Raw genomic sequence first — 19524 nt, forward strand, 5'->3', positions numbered from 1 at the left:
GTGTGCGCGTGTGTGCACACACGTGTGTGTGCTTAGTTGCTCAGTCGTGTCTGTCTCCTGTGACCCCATGGACTGTAGCCTGCCAGACTCCTCTATCCACAGAATTTTCTAGGCAAGAATACTTGAATTGGTTGCTGATTCCTACGCCAGGGAATCAACCGGTCAAATTAAATTGCCAATATTTGAACAAATTCCAAGATGAACCTAGATTGGGTAAGTCATCTCCTTTTCTGGGAAAAGTGTAATGTCTTAACAAATGAAAATGAAAGAGTTAAAATTTGATTTGAGTATTAAAAGCATAAAGCCATTAAAAAGAATACATTTGAATCAGTTCTAATGAGGTGGATGAAACTGGAGCCTATTGTACAGAGTGAAGTAAGCCAGAAAGAAAAACACCAATACAGTATACTAACGCATATATATGGAATTTAGAAAGATGGTAACAATAACCCTGTGTATGAGACAGCAAAAGAGACACTGATGTATAGAACAGTCTTATGGACTCTGTGGGAGAGGGAGAGGGTGGGAAGATTTGGGAGAATGGCATTGAAACATGTAAAATATCATGCATGTAACGAGTTGCCAGTCCAGGTTCGATGCATGATACTGGATGCTTGGGGCTGGTGCACTGGGACGACCCAGAGGGATGGTATGGGGAGGGAGGAGGGAGGAGGGTTCAGGATGGGGAACACATGTATACCTGTGGCGGACTCATTTTGATATTTGGCAAAACTAATACAATTATGTAAAGTTTAAAAATAAAATGAAATTAAAAAAAAATAAAAGCATAAAGGAAGAGACACAAATTTGGAAGAGACACAAATAAGGAAAGTCATATTATAGGATAAAAGTTCAGAAGCAGCAGAGAGAGATATTCAAGATCTTTTCCTGACTAAAGTAGGGAAGGTAAATTAAGAGGTTAGTATGGAAAACATTGAGGGTATGGGCAATAAGCTTTTATAGGGAAGAAACTCATATTAGTAAGTGAAGAATTGGCAGTCATAGACTAGGTCAAATAAAAACAAAATGGGGACACCATGATTTCGGGTCTCTTGTGTTGAATATACCAGGAGAAAGATCCCAGAGATAGAGAGGTAGGGGAAGCCATGGGAGAGTTTGCACCAACCTGGGGATTGTGGACAGGAGAAGGGAGCAGTGGCACAGAACAGAAGAGCTTGGTTGTTTGGAGATAGATGGCTGTGGGCAAAGAGAATGAGGCTGATATTTATGGTTTCTCATTGTCACACAGGGGATTCTCAAAATCCTGCCAGTTGGGTTATTGGTCTTAGTTGTATCAGTGCAAAAGCTCATTTGCACAGAGGTCTTATCCGCTATGCCTCAGGCAGCTTCTAGGCTCCAGCACCTTGCCTTTAAAACTCTTTTCAGTTTGGCACTGCTCAGCATTAGTAAAGTAGAATGAATAGAGACTAATGCATAGATGATAGCTTCCCAGGCCCAGAACCAGGACTCTTTATTAAATAGGACATCCAATATGGAGAGGAGCACAGTCAGAAAGTAAAAGGTGAACAAGATGAGGAAGATGGCAAGGGACCTCAGGGCGGCAGAGTGAGCTTCCAGGCTGGAGTTGGAGCAGCCTGTGTGAAGGTCTTTCATCTGCTTCAGATGTCGGGATAATAAGGCCATGAGCAAGATTGTGGAGGCCAGGAACAGGAGGAAAGGAATAACCAACACAACTACTTTGTACAGTGTGGTAAAATCCCACAGGAACGCCTCAAGTCTCTCAAGCATGGTGCTGTTTCTAGGGAAATGCTTCATGGAGATGAATTGAATATCAATGTAATAACTAGTAGCTGGAAAGATGGTAGATGCACAAGAAATCAGCAGAGAGCCCAGCAACAGCCGAGGAACCCATCTCACAATTCTCCACTTCAGCCAGAGGAAGATGGGGTGGCTGAAGAAGGAGACTTTGACACAGTAGAAGACAGCAAGCAAGCTGGTTAACCAGAAGGAAAGGATGTTAGTAAATTCCCAGATGATTCCAAAATACCAAAAATTGTAATTAGGGTAGAAGTGGGAGCCAAAGTTGTACAGCATCGATGACCACAGTTGACAGAAGCGGCAGATGCCCAGGCTGGTGAGAATCATGTCCACAGGTGGCAGCCTTTGAGTCTGCACCCACTCTCTGCCCAGCGCTACAACAATCAGGCTGCTCTGCCCAGTTATTGTCAAGAACTCGAGCATATAGATGATCATGAAGAAGACAGAGAGTTGGCTGGTTGTCATCCTTCTATTTCCAAGAAACTTCCTGGGCATGTACTCAGAATCTCTGCCACAGTTTCCAGTTTGGGACTGGGTTCCTGGCCCCATTAGTGTTTCACTCAAGAAAATACTTCCCTCCTGATGCAAATTTTCCCTGGCTCATTTTTGACTGCCATTTTCCTAGCTGCAGGATTTGCTTATGCTTTGCTTGCTGGTTTGTTATCAGGCCTGGATGCAGGGAAATGTGGTTGGAATGTGGACTCTTGCTTCTGAGGTGATTTGATTATTCCCATGTAAGACATCCCTATTTCATAATCATGCTGTTTATATCTTTGGAGGTGTCTTTAGCTTATTTCTCCATCATTTCAATAGCATAGTCTCATTCTTTATACCTAAAACTTGAACTACAGGAAAGATAAAGTCTTCTCTGTCCATTCATGTCCCAGGTAATATTTCTAGTCTGCTCACTGAGTGCTGTAACAAGGTCAACTTCAAAAACCCCGCCTCCCCAGCTTCTGCAGCTGCTGGGCACAGATGCCACAATCAAAGTTTCAACCTCTCTAATGTGTGCATTCAGTCACTCAGTCATGTCTGAGCCTTTGTGACCCATGGACTGTAGTCCTCCAGGCCCCTCTTTCTGTGGGATTTCCCAGGCAAGAATACTGGAGTGGGTTGCCACTTCCTTCTCCAGGGGATCTTCCTAATCCAGGGGTGGAACCTAGGTCTCCTGCTTGGCAGGAGGATTCTTTATCACTGAGCCACCTGGGAAGTCATTGAATCTATGTAAGAAACAATAAAGAAAATCTTTGCTGTGAGAGTCCACCCAAGAAATTGCAGGAAGCTGAGACCTTCAAGTCTCCTCCTCTAAGATGGGCAATTTTCTTCGCTGCCCATTGGACTTCTTAACTCAGAGAAATCACCGCACAGTGCCCACTCACTCGCTAAAATTGAGAGGTGGCTTCCTTGGCTATTGTTTTGCTGATTCCAGTACCTTGAGCTCAGGTTTTATATATCTTTAGGATATATAAAAGCTATATATATATATCCATTTGTTCCATTATCATCACTGTTTTTTTTTTTTTCCTTATGTGGTGAGGCTGTTTGTCACTGCTCCCACTGCTCAAGATGAATTGAAAGAGGGTCCTCTTACCACGAGTAAAACAATTTTTAAACTTGATATCTACTGAAGGGAGCAGCCTAAAGGATTTGCTCTCTTTGTTCGTTTGTTTCTGTAGTTATTGTCATCGAGCTTCCCCTTCCCTGACCAGCCTGTGGAAACAAAGGGAATTGCTGATGAGCATGACTGCGAATGTCCCTGACTCTGGTATAATCTGGTTTCTGTGAAATTGTAACTCGCTGTAAAGTCCCCACTAGATATTTCTGGAGGTGACTCCTGTGGGCTCGCAATCGAGTTTGACCCCAGGGGATGCAGGATGGGCTGCTCTGCCAGGCACCTGCTGAGGGTAGCCTCCTGGCGGTGCTTCCCTGTCCAGCTGTGGGGCCAGCTTTGGGCTGCACCACCTCTAGCTTGTGCTTTTGCTGCTCAGAACTCCACCCCTAAAGGCCGTGAGGCTGAGGGACCTAGCGGGCTGTCTGTGGGGGAGCAGCCCAGTATTCACGCTGAGCTGTTTAAGGAAACTTGGAAGCTTAACTCTGCCCTTCTATCTTTGTAGTCTCACTGGAAGCAAATTTGATTTGCAGCTGTCCAAACAGCTACAATGGTGGCTCAGACAGTACAGAGTCTGCCTGCTAGGCAGGAGCCCTGGGTTAGATTCCTGGGTTGGGAATATTCCCTGGAGAAGGGAATGGCAACCCACTCCAATACTCTTGCCTAGAACGTCCCTTGGACAGAGGATCCTGGCGAGCTAAAGTCCACTGGGTCGCAAAGAGTCGGACACGACTGAGCGACTAACTCTTTCACTTTCAAACAACAACAGTAGCACCCACTTGAGGCAAGCTCTTTTTCTATCAAGAGTCTAGGCCCACATTCCAAGTTTTCAATGTTGCTACTGTGGAACTGAATGGCTGGTGGAGGGTGGCACCTTGGACTATGAAGACAGTAATTAAAAACCTCAGAGATTCATGTTGATTATGGCAGAAACCACCACAATATTGTGAAGTAATTATCTTACAATTAAAAATAAACTAAAAAAAAAGAAGAAAATCCAATTTTTCTAGGCTATTAGTTTATAAATCTATCCTTTTCCTGTTGAATTTCCTTAGCACCTTTATTGAAAAATATAAATGTTGGTTTACATGGAGTCTCTAGTCTTCTCAACTTACCTATGTGTATAAATGTTCACCAGGCTTCCTCAGTGGCTCAGCAGTTAAGAGGCTGTCTGTACTGCAGGAGATGTGGGTTCAATCCCAGGGTTGGAAAGTTCACCTGGAGAAGGAAAGGGAAATTTACTCCAGTATTCTTGCAAGGAAAATCCCATGGGCAGAAGAGCCTGCTGGGTTACAGTTCATGGGGTGAGTGGCTGAGGACACATAAATGTTCACCAATACAATTTAAAAAAAAGAAAACCTCAGAGACAAAAAGAGCCTTATAAGCAGGGAACTTGTGAATTTGTAGTCTTTTGATGCTATTTTGGACAACCGATAAACTACACATTGGGCTTCCCTGGTGGCTCAGGGATATAGAATCCACCTGCCAATGCAAGAGATGTGGGTTCAATCCCTGAGTCAGGAAGATCCCATGGAGAAGGAAATGACAAGCCACTCCAGTATTCTTGCCTGGAAAGTCTCATGGACAGAGGAGCCCGGTGGGCTACGGTTCATCCGGTCACAAAAGAATCGGACTCGACTTAGTGACTAAACAACACAGAGACATCAAAACTACACATTGCTTCTAAATATCTAAATATTTAGGAATCCATAGCTATGTAGGCAGATCAAAAAATGAATTCAGAAAATAAGTTCTGGAAAACTACACCAGGTAGACACCAAATATTTAATTAGCCCCTTCAAAATTGAGAGGATAATTCTGATAATTACAGTTGACAAAGGAGACAAAGTGAAAGTCATCGACCCTATGTGTGATAAGCACCAAGTCTGTATGCACTTTTGGTCATTCAAGGAAGAAAAAAGCAGAAGTAATCCAATATGAACCTTAGCATCCTTGAACATAAAACAAGAAACCACTGACGCAAAGGTAAACTATACTTAAAAATTACACTAGGAAACAGAATATTAGAAAGCATCTGATCTACATGCTTAACAAAATGAAAGAAGCAGGAAATTTTAAAAGGGAGATGACAAAACAACAGTTTGCAATTAAAAGGTGAATTTTGGTTGACATGGATCCAGATATAAGAGGGGAGAAAGATGAGAGAAAGAATGATGGTAAGTGAAATATGCAACAAAAGCATTACTATCTGTTTTCTTCCCTAGATACACCAGGCAGATTGCCTTCTGTATACACTGCCTTATTCTGAGAACCCGCAGGACCCAGGACTACTGAACTCCACAGGGGTACTCTCTATAATGATAGTGACCACTCAAGTAACCCAGATTCCCTTTGTGCAAGCTTGAATGTGAGACATATAAAGTGAGTCCCTAAGTGGTGGTTGAGGTTCCCTGGAGTTAGCAGTTCAAAGGCTGGCTCTTTTCTTGTGTGTGCATGTGAATCCTGCCAAGCAAACTCTGGAATCAGCAACTAGAACACGGCAGCCCCTACTAGGTACTTAGAAAACAGCTGTTGAATGCAGGATGAGTACAAGGAGAGCAGAGCATGCGTCCTACTGTATCACAAGAGCAAAGGCCTTGAAAATCATAAAACCAACCTCCCAGCATAATCGAGAAATGCACACATGTGATTACAATCTTATGTCATTCGAATTATTGAAATTGACAAAGATGCTAAATCGGCAGCTAGTTTTTAGGGAAACACTTGTGGCTTGGGCATTTAATTTGAACTAATGCATCAAAATTGAATGGGACAAAAGGTGATTATAAGTTCCCCGTAGATGACTTTGTGGACAGTGGTTCCCATGATCAGCAGGTCTGTGAATGCACATTTATTGATCAGTGTTTGGACCAGTGGGAATGTCAAAAGGACCCCAAGTTAATACAATATGAACTCAACAATGTGACTGTCACAATGTGAATACAATGTGGTAGTTTATTTACATTTTAACGTCTTCCTCCCAGAATATTCATATCCTAATGCCCTAAACCTGTGAATATGTTACTATCTGTGGCAAAAGGGACTGCAGATGTGAATAAGTTAAGGACGCTAAAATAGGGAGATTATCCCAGGAAACCTGGGTGGGCCCAATGTAATTACAAAGGTCTTTATAAGAGGAGGCTTTGGACTTCCCTGGTGGCTCAGATGGTAAAGTGTCTGTCTACAATGTGAGAGACCTGGGTTCAATCCCTGGGTTGGGAAGATTCCCTGGAGAAGGAAATGGCAACCCACTCTAGTACTTTTGCCTTGAAAATCCCATGGACGGAGGAGTTTGGTGCAGGCTACTATCCATGTGGTCGCAAAGAGTAGGGCACGACTGAGCGACTTCACTTTCACTTTACTTTCAAGAGGAGGCAGGAGGGTAAAATCAGAGGAGACGATGCAATCGGAGAAACCAGAGTCCTGAGTCAAAGAATCCAGGGGAAGCTTCTTTTCAGTCTGCTTAGTCTCATTTTTCCCAGGATGTATTTATTCTGGGGAGGAAGATTGCATCCATCCTTGAAGGCTGTGGGAGACATGATTTTGTTCTCATCTTAAAATGAAGAGCACACTTTTGTTTACCTGTCTCCCCTCTTCCGCTTCCTAAAAAATAGGACTCCTTTCCTCATAGGCTTGTCATGAAGTTTCACCTTTGACCCTTGTTAAAGCAATACCAAATCAGATCCCCCAAAGGTAGAATCAGATGTTCCCCAATTAGCCAAATACATTTTCTTCCTTGTGTTACTGGCATTTGGGAAAAGTCAGAATTGAATTTTTCTGGTGTGGCAATGGTTCCCGAAGGGTCAGCATTTGAAAAGAATATTTAATAATAACTAATGTGGTCCAAGCATAGGATCCAAATTCATTCTCTCTTCTATTTCGAATTCTGCCACCAACCTGTGCAGCCTGAAGCAAGTTCATTTTTTTTTTCTCTGCTTTTTATCACATTCTTTAAATAAGAATCAGAGCATTAATTTGTTTAGTCTTCAATTTATTGAATGTACACATTACTGAAACCCTGGGAGCATGTACCCGGTCAACTGGCAAATTGCAAATTATAGAAGCTACAAGAACTTTAATTTAATACTAAAATGATCCCATCCAAAGGCCTTAGGCAAAATTCTGACAAAAAGGAGTTAAAGACCATCCTCGCCATCAACAGCAAGACGAGTGATTCAGGTGATATAACTGCGCTCACCACTGCCTCCGCTTTCATCGCTTTTCCCATGCACTGGCCGTGATGCTTTAGAACACTTCAAGACTCAAGAAAAAAAAGAAAAACCTCAAGGTGCAGAGCCTCTGGTGGTCTGAGATAATGTGCAGGAGAATAACTCTCTCCTGCTCCTGTTACATTCAATTCAGTTCAGTTCAGTTCAGTCGCATCAATTAGAGGGGAACAAAAGCCAAGCACACCTCCAGAGCCTCAGAGTTGCTTTGTCTCTCTCCCTAGGACATAGCACAACTCCACGAGACTGGGTGGGGTTAAGGCATAAAGATTAAGTACCATCCTCAGAGACACTCCTCTATTACAGGGTCTAAAGCCAAGATTCCTTGGATTAACAGTATTAGAATCTCTTGGAGAATAGTTAGAAATGCAAATTCGTGAACTCTACCCACACATACTAAATCAGAGAGTCTGGGAGTAGGGCCCAACAATCTGAATTTTAACCAGCCTGCTTAGTGATTTTGATGCTTCATACAGTTTGAGAATCATTGATTAAAAACACTTCATGTCTGGGACTTCCCTGGGGGCCAGTGGTTAAGACTCTGCACTTGCACTGCAGGGTTCAATCCCGCTCAGGGAACTTCCAAGTGCTATGCTGTGTGATATGACCAAAAAATAAAAAAATAAATAGAGAAAACATAAACAGGTCATGCCTGCTTTCTTCTAACCTGGGGAGTACTCAGGGTAATAGGGTTTAGGAATGGGCTACCCCATGGCTACTCCTCTAGAAACTCCAGTTAAATAGACTGACTTCAATGGAAGGTACCACGTTGCCCCAAGCTGAGACTTTCTCAACATATAAAAGAAGTGAAGTCTTTGATTTGGTTTTTAATAAATGCTATCCCACTGTGAAAATTTTCTTGTTCTAGTTTTGGGGCAGCATATGATTTTCAAAGGTTGAAAAGAGAGGTTCTGGAATAAATCTTTAGTAAAAATATGTGGTAATGGGAAGTGAGAGGTAGGTTGGCTACAGGAGAGCTGTAAGAACCCTCCACTTGGTTACCTTCTGGATCTTTCTCAACTACAGCTACAAGGTCAGTAACTCATCAGCCACCACTAGGTGCACATCGTGGTGCCATCCTCAAGGATCCCTTGGGTGGTCTGGACCACCAGAGGATCTGATTAGGAAAAAACAACAACAACAGGGAAAGTGAAATGGGCAAGATGGAAAGACAGGAAGATAAAGAAAAAAGGAGTGAGAACTGAAGAGAAAGAGGACATGCATTCTCAAATCTACTGCCTTTGTTCCATTTTAGAATTAGGAGCTGTTCACAGGCTGTCTAGACCCTATTTGTAGAGGTTAGAAAGGACTATATTCCTGGAGTTTGCAAACAAGCATTTCTCAAGGATAAAGAGGTTAACCACATGTGACTATCCTGCTGGGAGCAGCCACTTTCACCCATGCTCATAAATTCATACATTTTTAAAAGATCAATAATAGCAAGCTTTTGTATGGTGTGAATGACCTAGTAGAGGAGGGAAGTTGATTTCAGGAGAGAGATAAAGAGAGAGAATTAAAAATTCTGGAGCTTTGTTTTTAGTAAGCAAGAGGTGGTACGATTTGGTCAAGTAGAAGAGTTGGTTTTGCTCTATGAAAGGATATTTTCCCCCAGAAGCAAGAGGAAAAGAAGTGTACACATGGTGATAATATGTAGAAGTTCCGTTCTTATTATGCCTACCTGCCCCCCTCCCCCACACCCCCCCACCCCCACCCCAGTGAAGTAGGAAGCAAGGTTCCCTGATTTTAGAATGAAGAGGGGACCAAAATGTTGGAATTTATTTACTTATTTTTTATTTATTTATTTTTTTGGCCACACCACGTGGCATGTGGGGTCTTGGTTCCCCAACCAGGGATTGCACTTGCCTTGCTCCCTGCATGGGAAGCCCAGGGCCTTAACCACTTAGCCATCAGGGAAGTCCTAAATGTTGGAATTTAAAGACAGAGGCTAATTTGTGCAGTAGATACTAGGAGTCAGAGACACCTTTCAGAACTCTAGAGGGCAGTATTTGCATAGACTAGTCAGTGAGGAGCTGTGGCATCCATGGTTATGAAAATGTGCTCCTCATGTTTCCTGCTGCTGAGAGCGTAATGGACTGGTGGCCCCACTTCCGGGTCCTCAATCACGTTTGCAAGAAGAGCCATGCTTCCCATGGGCTGCACTCACCCAGTGATGGAGTGTGGCAGCAGTAAAAGGAGGAATCGTGCAGATTCATTCCTGTGAGATGAGGGACTCCTCAATTGTGACTTTGGCTCAAGGACACTCTTTATTCGAGCCAGAACTTTCTTAGAACCGCCCTGCAGTCTAAAATGGAGAAGGCAATGGCACCCCACTCCAGTACTCTTGCCTGGAAAATCCCATGGACGGAGGAGCCTGGTAGGCTGCAGTCCATGGGGTCGCTAAGAGTCGGACATGGCTAAGCGACTTCACTTTCACTTTTAACTTTCATGCATTGGAGAAGGAAATGGCAACCCACTCCAGTGTTCTTGCCTGGAGAATCCCAGGGATGGCGGAGCCTGGCAGGAGGCCGTCTATGAGGTCGCACAGAGTCGGACATGACTGAAGCGACTTAGCAGTAGCAGCAGCAGCAGCAGTCTAAGAAGCCTACTACATAACCCTCTTTCTTCCCTCTACCCCTTCACAGAGGTCAAGACTCTTCTCAGTCTGGATTCTATCTTTGTCTTCTCCAGCTTCATCTACTTTTTGTTTCACAGACATTTCTCCAATAAATCTCTTGCGCATCTAATACTATTTTTGAGTCTGCTCTTTGGAAGTCTGAACTAATTTATAAGTGGTACAAGGAATGGTATGAGAAACAGGTCATCAAGTTGGGGTTTGGGCTGACTCACTCATATCCAAGCAGGCAAACAGAACCTCAATATGAGGGTTATTTAGGGCACAGATCCCGGGGTCGGGGAGATCCCCTGGAGAAGGAAATGACAACCCACTCCAGTGTTCTTGCCTGGAAAATTTCATGGACAGAGGAACCTGGTAGGCTCCATGGGGTTGCAAAGAGTTGGACACGACTAAACTTGCACAAACACTAGGGCACAGATAGTCCCTGGCAGGATATGGTAGCCTGGATGCTAAAGATTTCACTAGTTGTGAAATAAGTTAGACAGAGAAAGACAAATATTGTATAACATATGTGAAATCTAAAAAAGCCGACTTCATGGAAATAAGAATAGAATGGTGGTTGCCAGGGGTTGAGGGGCGAGGAAAATGGGGCTATGTTGGTGAAAGCAGATAAATGTCCAACTCCAAGATGGATAAGTTCTGGAGATCTAACATACAGCATGCTGACTATAATTAACAACACTGTATTATATACTTGACAGTTGCTAAGAGACTAGATCTTAAATGTATCACCAGAAAAAGAATGGTAATTGTGTGAGGGGATAAAAGGGTTAATTAACCTTATTGTGGTGATCATTTTATGATATACACTTGTATCAATGGCACCCCACTCCAGTATTCTTGCCTGGAAAATTCCATGGATGGAGGAGCCTGGTTGGCTACTGTCCATGGAGTCGCAAAGAGTCGGACACGACTGAGCTACTTCACTATCTACTATTACTATCTACACCTTAACTTAGATACATGTTTATAATATTTCAATAAGGCTGGAAAAAATAATAGATTCACTCCTCAGATGAAAAGATCAGTGAACTTGAAGAAATAACAATAGAATATACCTGAAACCAAACTCAGAGAGAATAAAAGCTAAGCCAAAGAGAGAGAGAAAACAATGCTATAGAACAATTTCCCATAACCTAATATACATGCACCTGGAGTCCTTGAAGGAGATGAGGTGGGGGAGAGGGGAATGAACAGAGAAACATTTGAAGATGTATTAAAAAAAAAAAGAAAAGAACAATAGTAGTCTCTGTAGAAAAGTGGAAAATAAAATCTAATACATCCAAACAATGAAATTTATTCACTACTAAAAATACATGCATTATTAAGTCATGAAAAGAAATTAAGAAACCCTAAATGGATATTAAAAGCTCAACATTCAGAAAACTAAGATCATGGCATCTGGTCTCATCACTTCATGGCAAATAGACAGGGAAACAGGGGAAACAGTGGCTGACTTTATTTTTGGGGGCTCCAAAATCACTGCAGATGGTGACTGCAGCCATGAAATTAAAAAACGCTTACTCCTTGGAAGGAAAGTTATGACCAACCTAGACAGCATATTAAAAAGCAGAGACATTGCTTTGCCAACAAAGGTCCGTCTAGTCAAGGCTATGGTTTTTCCAGTAGTCGTGTATGGATGTCAGGGTTGGACTCTAAAGAAAGCTGAGCACTGAAGAATTGTTGCTTTTGAACTGTGGTGTTGGAGAAGACCCTTGAGAGTCCCTTGGACTGCAAGGAGATCCAACCAGTCCATCCTAAAGCAGATCAGTCCTGGGTGTTCATTGGAAGGACTGATGTTGAAGCTGAAACTCCAATCCTTTGGCCTCCTGCTGCAAAGAGCTGACTCACTTGAAAAGACCCTGATGCTGGGCGAGATTGAGGGCAGGAGGAGAAGGGGACGACAGAGGATGAGATGGTTGGATGGCATCACTGACTCAATGGACATGAGTTTGGGTAAACCGCAGGAGTTGGTGATGGACAGGGAGGCCTGGCATGTTGTGGTTCATGGGGTCGCAAAGAGTCAGACATGACTGAGCAACTGAACTGAACTGAAATGGATATTACTAAGTGAAAGAAATTAATCTGAAAAAGCTACATAGTCTGTAATTCCAATTGTATGACATTCTGAAAAAGGCAAAATGATGGCAGATCAGCAATTATCAGAGGTTGGGGGAGTATGGAGAATTTTTAGGGCAATGAAACTATTCTGTATGATATTCTAATGGTAGATACATGTCATTGTACATTTGGCAAAACCTACAGAATATATATCACTCCAAGTCAACCTTGATGCAAGTTAAGAACTTTGGATGGTGTAGATTCACTGATTGTAACAAATGTTACTCTGGAGCAGGCTGTTGACAGTGGGGGAGGCTGTCCATGTCGGGGGGCTGGGATGGTGGGGTGACAAGAGGTGTACAGGAACTTTGTGCTTTCTGTTCAATTTTTATGTGAAACCTAAAACTCCTCTAAAAAGTAAAATCCATTAAAAGGATAATGGTCAGAAAATTTTCCAAATTCATAAAAATTGTAAACTTACAGATCTAAGAATTTTGATGAACTCTAAACAAAAGAAACATGAAGATAATTATGCCAAAGCTTATAATAATGAAATTACTTAAAACCAGCACTAAAGAGAAAACATAGTAGCCAGGGGGAAATGATGAATTAAATAGAGAAGAAAACTAAGCATGATGAAAGACTTCCTGTAGGAAACAATGAAATCCAGAAAGTAGTGGGGCAAAATTTTAATGCCCTGAAAGAAAATTAAAAACTTTCAACCATAAAGTCTATAACCATAGAAAAATATCTTTTAAAATTTCAGATAAAATAAGTACTTTTTCAGACATGTGAAAGCTGAAAGAATTTGTCATTAGCTGACTGACCAGATCCAGTGCTGGCATTAACATGGAGAAATTGGAGCTCTTCTGTATTATTAGTGGGAATGTGAAATGATGTTTTCCGAACACTTGGAAAACAGTTTGGCAGTTTCTTTACAAAGTTAAGCATACACCTACCATGTTGTTTGCTGTTCAGTCACTCAGTCATGTCTAACTCTTTGCAACCCCATGGACTGCAGCATTCCAGGCTTCCCTGTCCCTCACTGTCTCCCAGAGTTTGCTCAACTTCACATCCATTGAGTTGGTCATGCTATCTAACCATCTCATTCTCTGATGCTCCCCAAAAGAAGCGACCTCACTTTGCCAACAAAGGTCCATAAGTCAAAGCTATGGTTTTTCCAGCAGTCATGTACAGATGTGAAAGTTGGACCATAAAGAAGGCTGAGCATCAAAGCATTGATGCTTTTGAAATGTGGCCCTTGAGAAGACTCATGAGAGTTCCTTGGACAGCAAGAAAATCAATCCATGTAACCCTAAAGGAAATCAACCCTGAATATTCACTGGAAGCACAAATGTGGAAGCTGAAACTCCAACACTTTGGCCACCTGATGCGAAGAGCCAGCTCATTGGAAAAGACCTTGATGCTGGGAAAGATTGAGGTCAGGAGAAGGGGATGACAGAGGATGAGATGGTTAGATTATTGACTCAATGGACATGAGTTTGAGCTAACTCGGGGAGATAATGAAGGACAAGGAAGCCTGGCGTGCTGCAGTCCATGGGGTTGCGAAGAGCCAGGCACGACTCAGTGACAGAACAACAACACAGCAAGGGGAGCAATTAGCCTTATGGCCATGGCTCCCCAACCCCCAACCCGAGGTAGGGACTCTGGCTGAGAAGAGCCTCTCTTAAGGCCACAAGTGGTAGTAGCATCCTAAGAGCCAAAAGGTCATATGGGCTGGTGCCTCTCACTCCTATTTTGTTCTTTGGAGCAAAATGAATTGGTTTTTTCTTCAAGAGTCTGGTTTGATGAATATTCAGTGTGGCTGGATTGGGATAAATGATCCTCAACCACTTCCTCATTCCTCTAGGTAATCAAGCCATCTGGAAGAATTACGTGGCAATTCTTACATTTCAATTTATCGTCTTTGAACCTCCCATCAGTAGAGAAGCTGCAAGCTTGCTCCTTGGGCAATTACCTCCATGGCCCTGAATGGCAATGCCAGCTTTTCATTTGTTCATGGCAAAAATGTTGGAGTCACTGCTTATTCTTTTATTTCATATCTCACATCCCATCCATTAGCAAATACAGGTATTCGAAGCCTATCACTTCTTATTACCTTTGCTACTAATATTCTGGAGCAAGCTGCCATCCTTCCTTACCTCAAGAATGCTGCAATAGCCTTTCTACCATTTCTGACTCTACTGTTGCCATCCACTATTTCTTCTCAACACAGTGTCCAGAGTGATCTATTAAAAACATAAGTCCTACTGTGTTACTCCTCTGCACAAAATCCTCCAATAGCTTCTCATATTATAATGGTCTACAAGACCTTACAAGGTTTTTTGCCTGAGTGATGATTATATAACTATTCACTGTAATTTACAATATATATATATATAATTGCATATAATATATATTATATATTTCTCTATTCATGTTTTATATTTCACAATAAAAAGAGCTTTTAAAGGAACATTTTAAAAATCTAATAGGAATGTTGATAACAATTAACATCAAATCTAGGGAAATTTGTCTGGAAAGAGATCATCTAGGGTGGACCACAGCTCTGAAAATTGGAGAAAAAGGATTAAATAATACTAACGCATATATATGGAATGTAGAAAGATGGCAATGCTAACCCTGTATGCGAGACAGCAAAAGAGACACAGATGTATAGAATAGTCTTTTGGACTCTGTGGGAGAGGGAGAGGGTGGGATGATTTGGGAGAATGGCATTGAAACATGTATAATATCATATATGAAATGAATCGCCAGTCCAAGTTCGATGCATGATACTGGATGCTTGGGGCTGGTGCACTGGGATGATCCAGAGGAATGGTATGGGGAGGGAGGTGGGAAGGGGGTTCAGGATGGGGAACACATGTATACCTGTGGCAGATTCATGTTGATGTATGGCAAAACCAATACAATATTGTGAAGTAATTAACCTCCAATTAAAATAAATAAATTTATATTAAAAATAAATAAAATAAAACAAATAAGGCATTGAAATGTAAACTGCAAAAAAAAAAAAAAAGACTCTACAAGAATTTTTCTTTTTCCAACCCCATCATTTTTCTGACTATGCAGGCTCCATCTTCAGAGTCTCTTGGGGTCTTTTCATCATTATTCCCAGTCCCACTTAATTACTTCTCCTTTTCCTCTTCTTCCTCCTCCTCCACTCTCCCCACCTTCTTCTGGTTTCTAGTTTTTTGTCTCAACTTCTCCTGATCTTTACTCAGATATCCCCCTCAACAAGGAGACATTATTTATCCTTTTTATTTAAGATTGCAATTTCTTTTTCCTTAGCTTCATTGGAGAAGACCCTGATGCTGGAAAGGATTGAAGGCAGGAGGAGAAGGGGATGACAGAGGATGAGGTGGTTGGATGGCATCACTGACTTGATGGACATTAGTTTAAGCAAGCTCTGGGAGTTGGTTATGGACAGGGAAGCCTGGCATGCTGCAGTCCATGGAGTCTCAAAGAGTCAGACATGACTGAACGACTAAACTGAATTGAACCGAAGCCCTATTTCACCAGTGCTATCCTACCTTCAGGCTTCCTTGGTGGCTCAGCTGGTAAAGAATCTGCCTGCAGTGTGAGAGATCTGGGTTCAATCTCTGGGTTGGGAAGATCCCCTGGAGATGGGAACAGCTACTCATTCCAGTATTCTGGCCTGGAGAATTCCATGGACTGTGTAGTTCATGGGGTTGCAAAGAGTCGGGCATGACTGAACAACTTTCATTCATCCCCTCTTTCTTCCTTTTTTCTCATGGTACTTCTTCCCAACTGATATTCCGTATACTAAATTACTTGCTTCATGTCTGCTCTCTGCACCAGAACGGAAGTGTCATGATGACAGAAACTTTGTTTTAGGCACAGCTGTATTCCCAGTGCCCACAGCAGCGGTGGGTTCAGAATAAGCCCGGTGAATATTTCCTTGAATGATCTATTGAATTTTGCTAATGCTGGTTTTGGAGAAGGCAATGGCACCCCACTCCAGTACTCTTGCCTGGAAAATCCCATGGACGGAGGAGCCTGGTGGGCTGCAGTCCATGGGGTCGCTAAGAGTCGGACACGACTGAGCGACTTCACTTTCACTTTTCACTTTTGTGCATTGGAGAAGGAAATGGCAAGCCACTCCAGTGTTCTTGCCTGGAGAATCCCAGGGATGGTGGAGCCTGGTGGGCTGCCATCTATGGGGTCGCATAGAGTTGGACACGACTGAAGCGACTTAGCAGCAGCAGCAGCAGCAATGCTGGTTTAAGCGTAACTCCTCAGAAATATTTTCTCATCACAGAGGACCCTATGAAGGAATGTGTATTGGAAATATACCTCATGTTGGGGAAATAATTAAACACAAATGCTAAACAGTATTGAAACCATAAGGATCTTTTCATGGAGATAACCAGCATCGGCATTTACACAGCTGAAAGTTGCCACTGGGGGCAGTTTGGCCTTGTGTCTGGAGAATGTACCCTTTGATGAGTTATTTCACGGAGCAATAGTTCAAGATCTCATTTCACCAAAGAGATAAATTTGTAAATAGTATCAGAAGTCAAAAGGAGAGGTGGTGAGGAAAATAAAGGGAGTACTTGACAAAAATGTCAGGTGGGTATAATAACTCTGTGATTATGAAATACGATAAGAAACAATATGCTGCTGCTTTGAATATCCCCAAAGAATAGATCTGTACAAGATGTTCTTTTCCTCTTTTGTTGTCATGTGCTAAAATAGCAGATTTCTTCAAATTACTCTGGAATGCAATGACCTGACGAGAGAATGTTTATCAGAGGAGAAGTCCACTCATCTCTCACCTCCCCTGCTTACCTCCGTCTTTTCTTTCAGATGCCCTCACCCAGTTGGGGTTGGCTTTCAGTACCTTTATTTTCATCCATTGTATGGGCTCCACTTCCCTGGTGACTTCTTCCTGAGCCTTTCAGTACATCTTTTGCCACCATCCTGACTTGCTCATCGGTAGCAGTGCTCTTTGATGACCTTTCTGTGCCTAAGCTCCCATGTCTAGGTTTTAGGTTACTTCATGGCTCAACACCAACATTTTCCCTCCTTTATCCTTTTGATTCAATTTTACTTCCTACTCTTTTTTTTTTTTTTAATTCATTTATTTATTTTTATTTTGGGCTGTGCTGGGTCGTCGTTGCTGTGCAGGCTCTTCTCTAGTTCTGGCGAGGGGGGTTGCTCTCCAGTTTGTGGTACACGGACTTCTGATTGCACTGGTTTCTCTAGGGCACCTGGGCTCAGTAGTACAGCTCCCAGGCTCTTGAGCACAGGCTCAAGAGTTGTGGCACACCACTTTAGTTGCTCTAAGGCATACACTGAGCCACCAGGGAAGCCCCTCTCCTTCTCTTGATTTTTCAATTAACAATAGAGCCTAACAAAATCTTTGTAAAGGACATTATTTATTGATCCTATGTCTTGATCCTTTTATGCAGCTCAGGAAAATGGATTTTTCTCTCCTCACTGAGACTCTGCTCCTCATGTTACCCCTTCATCTCATCCTGTCCTACTTTCTTCAGAGTTATTTTCATATTTTTTCCTCTCCCTTACCAATATTATCATTCTGTCTCATCAGGCTTTTTATACCCTTAAACATTCTCAACATTCCCAGGTGACAAAATCAAAACAAACAAAAACTAAATGATCAGAATCAAAATTGCACAAAATCCTGCTAGTCCTTGTAGCCTTTTTTCAACCCATAATGTTTTAATGCAAAACTTCAGAGTGTAGACTTGCCCAATTTCTGTTTTCTATTTCTGCTCATATGTTATGATCTATTTCTTCCTGAACAATTTGCCTCCAAACCAGTCACAAGTATATCATCCATTACTTTCTGTTATTCTGTCCCTAATTATTTAGCAACACCTTCTTTCTGCAAGGGTCTATGTTAGGCAGTGTGGAGGCTGGATTAGACAATAAGCACACTAATTTACTCAAGATTGCATCTCAGTACACAGCTTAGGTTATTTACTGAGTGCTGGTTAGAAAATGAGCGGAAAAAGGTAATTGGACATAAAAAGCAGAAGGTAAGGGAAGTAAGAATTGTACATAGAAGTAGCACAAGAGACAAGCGCTAACATTTAGTGAAGAAGGCCATAGTATAGTGAGAAAAGAATTCCCTGGTCAGATGAACTGGGTTAAAGTTTTGGCTTCCCCACTTAATAGTTCTGTGACTTTGGCCAAATTGCATTCCTCCTTAAATTTGTTTTCTATAAAATGGAAAGAAAACTATTACAGTCTCATCAAAAGGTTGGCTTGAGGGTTTAAAAAAAAGTCCATGTAAAAAATTTAGTTCATTGCCTAGAACTTAATAAATGCTCAATAAATGTCAATTATCTTTACTGTCAAATGGTACCAAAGACACAGGTGACACTGTCAGAGATGAGAAGGGGGAAAAGATTAAAATTTAATTTTTCAAATATTCTTTTGTTTTAAGGAATTTGAAATACTGTGTGTGGTGCTACAAAGCTTATTTTAATATGATTTATGTCCGTAGTGCATATTGTCTACTGTATTCTTTATGCTTTTAAAGCTATATATTTTAAAATTTGTGGAAAAGACTGCTATTAGAAAACAGGGAAATATCAATTTCCCTCTTCCTCTGTAGTAACAGAATTAGCTGGTTACATTGTAGTCTAGTTAAAAGACTACATTTCCCAAACTCCTTTGCAACTACATGTAACCAGATAACCAAGTTCTGGCCAAAGAGATGTTAAGTACACATGACATATGAAGTTTCAAGGAGTCCTCCCTTTTTTCCATCTTGTTGCCTGGACTGTGGATATGAGAGCTGGAGCTCCAGCAACCACACTGAATCATAAATCAGACCACTAAGAATTTGGAGGCATCAGGTACAAGAACCCTGGATCCCTGATGGCTATGGAGTTGCTATTGTTTCCATTGACAGCCAGCTTTTAGGATTCTTTTGTGAGAAAAATAAATTTCTATTTTCCTTAAGATGAGATTATTTTCTTGTTATTTTTGTTATGGTTGTTACATGATGACACAGACTACTTTTCAGTTACCTTCCTTTGATAATATATTTTAAGTTTCTCTATTTTACTTGCATTTCTTATCTAAGATTTTCTAAAACATACTCACAAAGTGTAGTAGGCACTCCAAATGAATTGAATTACATTTTTATTTTCAGAAAAATTTCTTTTAATTAGTATTATAACGTTCTACTAATTTGG

The 19524-nt window shown here is 41.7% G+C and overlaps 1 protein-coding gene across 1 annotated transcript; it reads right to left on the reverse strand.

Moving 5' to 3' along the window:
• Positions 1–1338: 1338 nt before the first annotated feature.
• On the reverse strand, positions 1339–2244 carry TAS2R16 (taste 2 receptor member 16). Its single transcript, XM_006052611.2, has one exon. It carries the CDS (start codon positions 2242–2244, stop codon positions 1339–1341), a length of 906 nt encoding a protein of 301 aa, XP_006052673.2.
• Positions 2245–19524: the final 17280 nt, after the last annotated feature.

Source organism: Bubalus bubalis, chromosome 8 (assembly GCF_019923935.1).
Source record: "Bubalus bubalis isolate 160015118507 breed Murrah chromosome 8, NDDB_SH_1, whole genome shotgun sequence".
Lineage (NCBI taxonomy): Eukaryota > Metazoa > Chordata > Mammalia > Artiodactyla > Bovidae > Bubalus > Bubalus bubalis.